Source organism: Carassius gibelio, chromosome A16 (genome assembly GCF_023724105.1).
Source record: "Carassius gibelio isolate Cgi1373 ecotype wild population from Czech Republic chromosome A16, carGib1.2-hapl.c, whole genome shotgun sequence".
Classification (NCBI taxonomy): Eukaryota; Metazoa; Chordata; class Actinopteri; order Cypriniformes; family Cyprinidae; genus Carassius; species Carassius gibelio.
The window spans coordinates 1,204,081-1,216,900 of record NC_068386.1 but is presented as its reverse complement, the minus strand read 5'-3'; the positions used below and the strand labels follow the sequence as shown (position 1 = coordinate 1,216,900).

Genomic DNA, 12,820 nt, shown 5'->3' with positions numbered 1-12,820 from the left:
TTTGAACCTATTTAGCCATCTATACGAGGTAATTAATGTTAACTAAAACTCTAAACTTATTACGAAAAACCCCCTGAAAATTCTATTAAATTTAATTTAAATTAACAAAAAAAAAATTTAATATATTAAAAATATGTATAATTTTACTATTATACATGTATATCAATTATTTGCAAAATTGTGTATAATATATGGAATTATACTGATAAATATATTTAAAATAAATGTAATATATTTAAATAAAATTAATTGGAAAATAAATGGAATTCAACAGATTTTTTTTTTTTTAAATTGTATTTAATTTAACATGCATTGTGGGTAACTGCTTCAAATTCTCGCACATGAATTAAAGAGCTTTTTTTTTTTTTTTTTTATTGAGTATCCGTGTATATAGACAAAATTAATACCCATGACTCCTGACGATATATTGACATCTTATGAAGCGAAACGATCGGTCTGTTCAAGAAACTGAACATTTATTACATTTTTCCTGTAATTCATCATCAGCACTCAAAAACATCATATATTCTGGAACAAAACTTCAAGATTCAAATTTTTATTCATCGTCTACAAATATAAGCCAATAAAACAAAAGATTTCTTCAACACATTGTCATAAAACTACAATGCAGCTTACACCAATATTCTGTGGTGGAGATATTCAGTCGGACAATACTCTTTCACAGCTTTTAAAGAGACTTAAATGAGCTACACAAAGCTTCATATTGTCTACAGGTGTTCACACTCATGCATAATAAAGATCTATTGTTTTCTTACCTGCATCTACAAAAAAAAATTATAATAATAGTAAGTCAAATTATGTTGAGACCAAAGTTGAAATGACATTAAATAAATAAAAATTATGCTGGGGGGTACAACTTTATCTAAATTTTAGTTAGATAAAAATTAGCAATTAATGCATTTTTTTTTATATATTTTTTTAAATGTGATATTTTAAATTGCAGCAAAAGTCGGACACAATTATGTGTTCATATATTAATATGATAAATAAATAATATTAATTATAAATTGTAATAAAATATATTAATGATAATAATAATTATTACTGCTACTACTACTACATAAAATATTTTCTTAAATGTTAAAAACAAAATTACCACTGAAAAACATCGCTGCAAAAAAAAAAAAAGCGTTTTATAATTTACAGACCATCCCTATAGCCATATCATCACAATTTCAGTTTCATTTAGCTTAACCATGCAGCCAATAACTAGTTAATGATTCCTAATATTTAACCATAACCATAAGTGTCATAAAAGTACTTCATTTGACTTCAAATGCGTCATAAGAACTGTGTTTGTGACACTTTTATTATGCTTTTAAGAGCTTTACAGTAAAAATGCGCTTTCGTCATACAGTTTCAGAAGTGATATGAGGGTTTATAGCCATTTCTCTTCCATCCAGAGAGTTTATAAGACCGAACTTCACCTGCATCCATCTGCAGTGTACCTGGAATTCAGAAGTGGTCTCAGGTGGGGAGGACTGACAAAATAAACCAACGGAGAGACCAATAAACACTGTGGAGAAAGAGGAAACGTACTTCTCTCTGTGCTCCTTGATGCATGAAATCAGGAACTGGGAACTTTTAGACTTTTTAAAAAGCTGAAGTGTGCAATTACCAAAATAATGACCGATTCCCCAAACACCCTCCGCATCGGTGATTGGTCGGTCCAATTGATAGCCCCGCCTCCAAACTCACCTCATTGGTCGAGTCAATGGTGTGATGCTCACACAAACAGCTCTCCAAAGCACCAGTTTCTTTTTATTTCAGGACTGAACTGAGAAACAAGTTTTTATATGCAAAAACCGAAATAAATACAACACTACAAGAGTTCATCTTGGCAGCATCAGGTGTCTTTATTACAGCTTTAATCACACATCATCTGAGCAGGTTTCTCGTCCTCGATCTCCGTGTGTGCGACTGACGTAATCAGGCTAAATTTAAAGCACTGAGACGATGACACGCACAGACAGCAGAAAGACAACAATAACCCAGGGTTAGGCCTGCGATTTCCCTTTAAACGCAGTGAGGAAACAGATCATGGATGAGTGTGAAGAGATCGGATCATTTCGCTGCTTATCCTGAATCTTATGGGCTTTCTAATGCATTTTAATAAACTCTATCTGTATGTTTTTATGATAGTATATAAATCCCACACCGCATGAATTCAGTTGTTGTTTTAGGAGTCTAATAACTCAAGATTCAGAGTTTCTCAGAGCTGCTTTCTTTCAGAATCTCTTCTTCTGACTTTAGTAGCAAGTAGGGATGTCAACGATTAATCGATGATCGATTAATTGTCGATAAGAGATGCAATCGATTAAGGCTATCGATGGTCGGTTAACCGATTCAATGTTGGGCTGCGTGCGGCTCATGCGCACTCAACACGTGCGAGCGGCTGTGAGTGACGGTGACGATATATAAAAGCATCATCATTCATTCATAATGTACAAATTAAGCTTTTAATGTGATTTAAACTTTAAAGTACATTAAAATAGAAACAACATAAAAGTTCTTCAACATTAAATGCAATAGAAATGTAGTTACTAATCATTTCATCAGATAACTGTTTTATATCGTGCGCTTTGCAGGGCTGCGGGACACAGTGACAGGACAGGTCTATTCATTCCTACAACTTGTTAATTCATTCCTACGAATTATTAATGTGGCAATTGTCCATGTTTCATTAATTTTGTTCCCTAAATAACCCATGATTTAAGTGAAATAAGGGAACAAATTAATAAATCGAACGAATTCTTAATTCATGAAATCTTTAATTTCCCTTCCCATTTTTACCACTGTAAGAGATGCGAAAGCAGTTATTAAAAGCGAAAGATAATAAAATAAACCTGGGAAATTAGAGGGTTAGACTATGAAGATTTAGGAAAAGAAACAAATATACTGAATTTGTGGAAATTCGTGACCAACCGGCAAACCAGAACAAAGCCGCGTAAATGAAGACTATGGGGTCCAAAAGCATGGTCGCGATGTAACATTTTCCAGTTAACCTATTATTCCTCTAATAAACAAAGCTTTTATACCACACTTGTCATAATCAGATCTTATCATTTCTAAATAAATAATTGCTGGATTCAAAACAGCGATTAATAGGCGCTGTGACCGACACATTCCTGGAGCATTCAGTTTAAATAGACCGTAGTATACCGGTCCACTCTGCTGTTATGCCAAGGACGTTTTTGCTCATATGAAGAGGATCTTTTCCGTCTATATGCGAATGCGTGTTAAGTACAAGCCTAGTTTACATTGTAAATAATAGTTTAACATTCAAATACATTGCGAATATGGAAACATTTCGATTTGTGCCGAATGAGACATGAGCAATAACCTCCAAATAAATCTAGCCAAATCCGCGCTCGCTCATCCTCGTGTGCACGCATGCACTGTCACGATCTAATGCGCTGTATGCCGGATTTTAAAAAATCTGACATTTTCTAGGACAGAATCCAGCAGGATCAAATTAATGTGAGCAACTGTGTTTTGGTGCAGCAGCGCCGATGTAGTTCACTTAATGTGCAGCGCAGTCACACGCGCTCCACATTTCGGATAATTTTATACAATAATGTCAGTTGAAAACATCGCAATTGTGCTTTAAAATACAACAACGAGCACCACAAAACCATTTAAAGAGGCGCGTTCAGCATTCTCCGTGCGGGATTGGAAACTGTCAACAAAGTAAAATGACCTCAAAAGTATGGCGCGCTCTCTTCGTTTTATCAAATGATCATAATCGCATCTATTCATTTTATAATCCTGCTACTAGCATTTTATTCAGACTAAAACCTCTTTAATTCAAGTGAGAAAGCGTTTTGTGTGTGTGTGTGGCTTTTGCACATCCTGTCATACCGCTGACTGCGTGCCTGCAATAGACGCATTTTGCAGTATTATGGTTAACGATTAATCGATTAATTGATCGTTAATTTAAACGACGATCGATCATGGAAATAATCGAAATTTGACATCCCTAGTAGCAAGTAACGAACATGCATTGGAGTAAAAGTATAGATTTTAATGAGGAAAAACAGTGCAGTAAAAGTGAAAGTTGACAGAAATATTCAAACTGAAGTAAATACAGATTCTCCTGTAGTGTAAGTATAAAGTGAGCGGACCGCTGCTTCTAAATGCTGCAATGTTTCAAGTAAACAAGGTGACGATTTCTATGACAAACACACGTGTGAAGGTCTTCTGGGAGCGTTTAATCTGGACTGTGCCCAATAATCCCTCTGGAAACTGGATTTCAGCACAGAAACAGCCTCATGGAGCTCGTCTACATACTACAGTGAGTGTGAATGGATATATTCTGATATTTTACACTCTCATTGTCAGAAAACCTGTGCATCAGCGACACGTCTGAAGGAGTCCTATCTCCCGAGGGAACATCTATAATTCATAAAGCTGTCAGCACGGTCAAGCAGACGGATGGAGAATTAAACGGGTGTTTAGTGTAAAAAAGGTCAGCGGCATCCTACTGTAATTTGACAAGGTGACACATAAACAGCATTAAGTGCAAGAATACCCACACACTTACAAATGACAACAAACTTTTTCTTTAAGAATATTTCGATAGTGGAAATTAAGTATGCAGATATTAGATACCTTAAAAAACCTTAATAAATAGTAAATATTTTTTTTTTTTTTTTTTTTTACAAAAAGTGCAATGTAAGAGTAGAAAAAAAGAAAAATGCATAGACAGGCCTAGAAATCAATGTTGTTCCGCACAATATTTTTGTGAAAACTGACACATTTTATCTTTCAGGATTCACAGATTAATAGAAAGTTCAAAAAAGGTCAGCGTTTATTTAAAACAGAAATATTTTAAAACATTATACATACATTTACTGGTCACTTTTGATTAATTTAATGCATCCATAAAATCTTTCCGATCACTAATTTTCTGAATGTGTATCTTTTCATATACAATACACCATGTTTTTATGCTTCATTGTCTAGTCCTAGACATGTATGAATACACACTTTGTATTCTGTGAATATAGAAATGGAAACACTGAGGAAGCAACAGTGTCAGCTATTCAAATGACCTGACAGACAGACAGCAGGTTAGTGATCCACACTTCCTGTTTATAGCTTAGACAGGAAGACATCGTGTGACCAGCAGCACAGAAAACCAACCAACTTCAGTTTGCTTTTTAAAGCAACATTTAGAGTCGTTCATTCTGAAATCAGTCCGAAATCAAACCCAACTCAGACAGGACAAATTTACTTGACCTGCTTTCGATCTCCAACAAATGAACCAACCTGATAAAAAAAAACCACTAGCAGTTCACTGGAGTTCAAGGATCTCCTGGACACAGATACAGATGAGATGATTATTCAGCAATCAGGAGGTGCTCGAATCTAACACAAAAGGGTGCAATTCGACTAAATTCAAGATAACTTTATAAATCATGACTCAAAACCTTGTTAAGAAGTGCTTTTGCATATTGCACATAGAATGCTAATTTTCTGCATGCAGCGAATTTATTGGACGACCTGCTAAATCTGCTGAAATAAGCAGTATAGAGACTTTTTTAACCATCCCATTTGTTAATCGGAGCATGCATAGTTATTTTGAATCATTACGGCATTCAGCCAATAATATCCTGTAAATCTGTAGATGATTTGGTGCGTGCAATGCCAAGGTCATGGGTTTGATTCCCAAGAAATGCATGAAGTAATAAAACCCAATCTTTGTATGCAATGCAAGATGCTTTGGATAAAAGCGTCTGCCAAATGCATAAGTGTGAATGTAAATAATTTCAAGGTTTTATGAATGTATGAGACATTTAAATGGAGTACAGTGCCGTGTATCAGTCGTCTGCTTGCAGAGATAATCACACGACTTATAAGATTACATTCCTGCCGTTATGATGCTGAGATGATCTAACCGCTCATGCATTCATGACTGACAGTCTCCCTCAATAGCGTTCATCTAACCACACGACTACGAGGATTTCAACTCTGTAAAGGCCTGTGGAGGAGCAAATCAAACAATCCTTATAAGAACAATAGACATTGTGCAAGAACACAATGTGGTGCGTTACAAAAGATACGGCATTAAAAAAAAAACGGATGTTGAAATGGATCATGAGCAGCTCTTCCTGTAAATGACAAGTCTAATTAAAGCTGCAAGTCTTTGCCAACATTTTCATTTCTGAAAACTGACTCGGTCCTCACTTTCAGGCCATTCAAAGTGTGGAGGAGTTTGTTTCTTCATCAGATCTGGAGAAATGTAGCATTGCTTCACGTGCTCTGCAGTGAATGGGTGCCGTCAGAATGTCTGATAAAAACATCCCAATAATCCACAGCACTCCAGTCCATCAGTGAACATCTGGAGAAGACAAAACCTGAAACACATCCAGCATTAAGATGATTTTAACTCAAATACGTAGAGTCTATAATCTATAATAACACTTCCTCCAGTGAAAAAGTGTTCTGGTCTGAATCAGGAGAGAAATCTGCACAGATCAAGCAGCGTTTAAACATCTCTAAACTAATATGTGATGCACTTTTTCACTGGAGGAAGTGTTATTATGGATTATAGACTCTATGTGTTTGAGTTAAAATCATCTTCATGCTGGATGTGTTTCATCTTTTGTCTTCTCCAGATGTTCACTGATGGACTTCAGCAGATCAGACGTAAAACAGGAATCCTTTCTTTGCCACAGCTTGAAATCATAAGCCTCTATAACAGCAACATTCATGCACAAATACTCCAGCTACTTGATTTGCTCGTCCATAAAAATAAACTTGAAATGATTTTCACTAGTGACTAAATATTTATATATATACCAGTGTCTAGAGGTCATGGAAACATTGTGAGGGCTCATATATCCATAGCAGAAACACATGCATTCAGCTGCATTCCCATGAGCATCTCCTCTTGAGAATAAACCGATCCATACGATCTGTTCTGCATCTGATTATAATGTGTCCTCTTCCCGTTTATGCCCAGAGGGAACCGGCTGCTCATATCAAGCTGGTTCAACTCCACAACGATTTTCTGCAGGACTTTTAACATGGACTTTAATAAAGAAGAGGCGGAAAATGACATGAGGGTTCATAAATAAATAAAGCATTTATTTTTGGAAAAATCAATCCTTTAATCCTCATCTGACTAAACCTTGGGGCTCAAATGCTGACCAGCAATATTAGGCTAGAGAAAGCATGGCTCATTGACCTTTTCCTCGAGCAAATCGTTTTCAGCCTGCCCTGAATAAAGCATCTAATATATGACTCCATACATACGAGTCTCAAAAGAGCTTCATCTGCGAGCGGTTTCTTCAAAACTTTCCAAGCTTTCCACTCAGCAAATACCTTCAGGAGCGTGTGGAGTCAGTCATGCCTCGGCACGAGATGCAGAGTGATCAGCACATGTTAAAACAAGCCTGTGATGAGACCCTCTGTGACTGAATATGAAGCAGTGCTGGAGCTGGGTCATGATGCAAAGGCTTGTGACTGAATTAGAGATCTCAACATTCAACATTTTTGGGTCACATTTGTGTGGGTCACATTTCACCCCAAGAAAAAAACCCTCAAATTAAATTAGCATTTATGCATTTGGCAGATGCTTTTGCAAGAAACTTGCATTAAAATATATAGGCAACATTATGTCCAAAAAAAAAATAAAAAAATAAAATAAATAAAAAAAAAAAAAAATATATATATATATATATATATATATATATATATATATATATATTTTTTTTTTTGGACCAATACAGCAAAACGTTTCCAGAATTATGTAACATAAAAAGTCAAACATCCAGATACTTTACAGTAATCAAGTCCAGTTTATTTGCACAACACAATGTTTCAAAGCAGCTTTACAGAAAATCATGATATCAATGTTGATGATATCTTAATATCTTCATGCCTTTAGTCACATTTTTCAGATCAGAGCTAGACGACAATATAGTTTATGGTTTATATTTTGCAATGATAAAAGCAACCAAGCAGCTGAAATTTACAATATAGCATATAATCACTTTAAATGAGTGTTTGTGATGACGCCATCCTTAAAAATAATCTTGTTTGCCGTTACCCGACCGACCCTGTCAATTTAGGACTGACTCAAATTATTTTTATTTTTTTGCTTTTAATCCGACCGACTTGCCGATTGTAAATTTGGGTTAAGACAGACCAATTTTTTTTTTACTCTTCAAACAACTAATACAAAAGCAATAATATTAATTATATTTTACTAAGTATTGTAAATATATTAATTGCCTAGGCCTACATACAAATGAAGATCCCGTTCTTCCTTTAAACCTTTACACTTTTTTCCCGTCTAGTCTAAAACTTCGAAAATCTATTGCACGAATCGATTGGACCAACCAACACAAGGTTAGAAAACGAAAATAGGAAATGATTTTAACGGCAACTTCTTTTAGTCATAAAAGATAATCAGAATTGTAAATGGTTTGCCTTTATTTGTGTACATTCACATTAAAAATAGATCTCTGTGTGTAAAATAAGCCTAAAGGACAATAGGATGCCGCTGGTTTCTTTTTGTGCAGCACAAAAACTTTTGTTCTTTGTCTTAATTTATTAAGTAGAAATATATTACTCGAGAAATATATTTTACTATGTAAATATATATATAGGCTATATACACCATAGCCTAGATTAATTACATGTAAAGTTAATCCCAGGGAAACAAATGTTAGTATTTTTAATTCAATTCTAATTTGAAATAGCTAATCTTGTCGGTTAATGGTTAATTATTAAGTAACGAGCGTCAGTTGTCGGTAAGGAAAAATAACCGAAATGACCATCCCTAACAACAATATTAACTTACACAAAGCTGCATTCAAACAGCATGTCATAAGTGAATGCGTTGGCTCTTTGGACGTCTGCGATGGTCTGAATTCAGATGAAGTCCAGAAACAAAACCGTGCAATGAAGACATGCGTGCTTTAATGAGTCTCTCCATCAGAACAGTCTGCTGTGCTGTGCATAGAGTCATTTACATTAAGTAAATACCGATCGACGATTAGTCAGCTAGTAAAATGAGTAGGCTAGTCCTGGAAGCCTTAACATCTCAGCTGCTGTAAATATGCCAACCTCAAAAACACAACAGCAGCGATCATTCACCAGCTTGTGGGCCAAGCCGTTCCGGTTAAGAGAGCCACACAAAGCCTGTCGAGTCAAAGTCAAGGCAGAGAAACACAGAGAGCAAAGAGCAGCCACAACAAACACTTCCTGATCTATTTAACACGAGAGTGAAGCGGGAGGAAACTAAGCACTGTGTTTCATGTCCACACGGCTCGGCTCGGCTCACTCGGCATGCTTGTGTTCACGTGTGATTTACTAACGGTGGACCGAACAGGGATCACGTGTCCGGCGGCCTGAGCTCATGCAGCGATGCTGAACCCAGCTGCTGGATCGGCTTTCATCGCTGGTTTGTGGTTAGCGAATAACACGAGGAGATCATTAAGACGACATGAAGTTAAAACTAACCTTCATTAATAGTCTTAAAGTTTCTGCAGTTATTGTGCTTAATTCATCTGTGCACAGCTGACTGGAAAGTTTTTGGTGCAATGCCAGCACACGATGCATTACAAATATGGTTATTATTATTTCTTTTATACATACACTTTATTGTTTATATTTTTTTCTTTTCGCTCATGCACGTTCAGACATTAAAATTAAACAGAAATTTACAGACACTAAGGGTCCCACGGCCACCACTGAATGCATTGCAAATTCTCCCATTCATAGTTGAAATTTTCACTGCAATGCATGAATTAAACATTGAAAATTCAGTTTTCATTTGTGTTAATAGCCGTGCATGCACATCATGATTAAAATCTTAAGAAATGAAATGCATTCACTACAAATGACACTCCTCTCTGATATCGACTCATTAAGAGTGTTTCCAAGATCTCTTTCACGTCGATCAACACGGTCACATGCAGAACTACACTGGTATTTCCATACAGTTCTAAATATTCTTTTCAAAGTCACAGCAATTTAAAGATGATGTTCAAACAGCGGTGATCTGAAGAGATGAAGCACTTTAATACTTAAGTTTTTTACGTTTTACGAGTCTGTTAAAGACAGGATTCACCTGTGCATTTCGATAAGGGAAAGTGAACTTAAGTCTCGTTTCCCTTCTTGATCTTATCCACAGAAGCTTAAAAGTCATACTTAGCCATTCCAACGATGTTTAAAGATTAACTTCAATCACCAGCGAGAGCCTGTTACAGAATTAAAGTTCAATCCAGGCCACAACGGCTCAGAAACGGACTTGAATATTTCAGACTCCGTCAACAGCCAAAATTACACTAACATCAGCAGTTATCACATTAAATCTGTCAGGCCATATTTCACCCCAACATAAAAGAAAATAAAGTATAGTTAAAGAAATGAAAGGGTTTGATTGACAGGTAATGCATGAACTGATCAAACTTTATGAATGCATGCATTTTTGGTATGCATAAATACAAAGCATCTGCCAATTGCATGAATAAAAACATAATGTAATTGGTCTCGGTGTAATCCTATAATACACATGGGTGATTTTCACTGCTGAGAAAAGAAAATGGAAATCTGACTGGATAATATCCTCACTGGAGGAAGTGTTATTATAGATTATAGACTCTATATGTTTGAGTTAAAATCATCTTAATGCTGGATGTGTTTCAGGTTTTGTCTTCTCCAGATGTTCACTGATGGACTGGAGTGCTGTGGATTATTGGGATGTTTTATCAGACTCTCATTCTGACGGCACCCATTCACTGCAGAGCAAGTGAAGCAATGCCACATTTCTCCAGATCTGACGAAGAAACAAACTCATCCTGATCTCTGATGACCGGAGGGTGAGTCTTCAGAAAATGTACATTTTAGGTGAACTATTCCTTTAAAGCAGTACAACAAATAATCAACAACTCTGCTTGACAGAGAATGTTACGTCAAATGTGCACAATGCATTGGTCCCAAAAATAAGCTTAATTTTCTTATTTCTTCTGATTTTGGGGTGAAATGTGACCGGAGCCTGTTCTTGAGAGGTTCATGAGATTCAAGCCAGTTAAACCACATGACACCCATGTTTATGAAACATCAGATTACGGAGCAGTTTCTCAGAAAAACGACAACAAAAAGAGCCACATAAAGACTGAAGCTCTCGGAAATAACCATCTCTCACACGCAACTCTACACCTGATCAGAGAGCTTCCCAACCACAACCTGTTGCAATCTCTCACCACCGCTGCACCATCAGGGTCACATGCATTAGTCAAAAAACCTGCAAAGCTGCACCAGTTCAGAGAAGATCTTCCAAGGGTTCATCACATCCTTCTACAAACCCACCAGATCACTTCAACCCCAAATAAACCAAAACATGGTCTTTCTTCACTCTAACTTGGTCGGTTTAACCTAATAAACGGTGACGTGACCTAGTGGTTAAAAATCTGTGAAAAGTTGACTCCGCCTATTTAAAAAAAAAAAAAAAAAAAAAAAAAAAAGAGCAATGCTTTAAAGCTGCTATAGGACTAGGTGTACAGCCAACAAGCTAAAAAAAGTTTGTTTGTTAACACTGAAATGAGTAGATGGGAGTTGAACTAACGCGAAAACCATTCCTAAACTTTCCAATCTAAACTAAAAGGTTGAAAAAGACCAAACTCCACAATGTTGATTCAGTCACTATTAAGTTACCCTTGATCTCATGACATAAAGTGGTTAGTTTACAAATAACAATCATGAGATTGACACTCAACCTACTTGGATATAAATAAGTGCATTGATATTGATATTAAAATGTTGAAGTGAAACTGTATGTGCATGAAATACGTTAACAATATAAATAGACAAGATTAAACACACAGATTAAATATAGCATATGAATAAATAACGCGGTAAAGATCTCAGGTGAACTAACGTTAGATCAAACTCTTACCTCCGAAGAGATGAGGCGACAGGTGTGCAGGTAAAGATCCGATCACGAGTCTCGGAGCGCCGGTGGACCGCTCGGTCTCCTCCGGTGTGCTGTTACCGGACTCCTGAGGACTGTACGCTCCAGAGCTCGGTATAGTGATGCTCGACTGGGGTCGCGCGCCCAGGCCACCGGAACGCGTCCTGGAGCCGGTGTAGTGCGCGGTCGTCGTCGTTGAGGAAGACGACGATGAAGATGTAGCACCTGAGGCGCCGTGCGCGTGATACCGCATCGCCATAACCGCCGTCCTGCCGTTACTCGACGGGAGATCGGAGCCCGAGTACGCTCGTGTGCGGCCGTTGGCAGCGGGACTGCTCTGTTTGGCCCCCATGCCAACCGACACTTCCCTCTGATTTTTAACGATTAAAAACAAACAAACAAACAAACAGTTAAACACACGCACACTGACAGCGAGCGAACGGGAAGCGTCGACCGTTACATCTGACGTCACGCGCGTGTCAGCGAAACTTTTTTTGAAAGGGGGTTTAAATCGCGCTCGCGCGTGGAGTCGCGGGTTCCCGCGCTCGTTTCTGCCTCCCGCGCTGCAGTTTCCAAACTAACGTCCTCGGGGCCATGTCGTGGAGCTCTGACGCGACGTTCTCCTCGTAAACCGCGCGCTGAAAGCTGCTGTACCCGCTGCGGGAGCTCATAACCAGGGTTGCCAGGTTTTCACAACAAAACCCGCTCAACTGATGCTTGGGGGAGGGTGAATTCACCGGTACAAATCGCGTTCCGGCGGGTAAAATGCACTTTTTTTTCGTTTTGGATGGGTTTCCCCTGATAAAATTCGCATTCACGTTATTGTTATTAAACAGTATGTTATTAAAACAACTGGCGGCGACAGTGTTAAAG

General features: G+C 37.3%; 1 protein-coding gene across 1 annotated transcript in view; it reads right to left on the bottom strand.

Annotated features, from left to right (window-relative positions):
- The window catches only part of LOC128030304 (E3 ubiquitin-protein ligase znrf2-like), a 26,538-nt gene extending 13,718 nt beyond the window's left edge, over positions 1-12,820 (bottom strand). Inside the window, exon 1 of the mRNA XM_052617807.1 lies at positions 11,933-12,820. Coding sequence (XP_052473767.1) covers positions 11,933-12,299 — 367 coding nt within the window. The 5' untranslated portion in view covers positions 12,300-12,820. The remainder of the gene's footprint in view (positions 1-11,932) is intronic.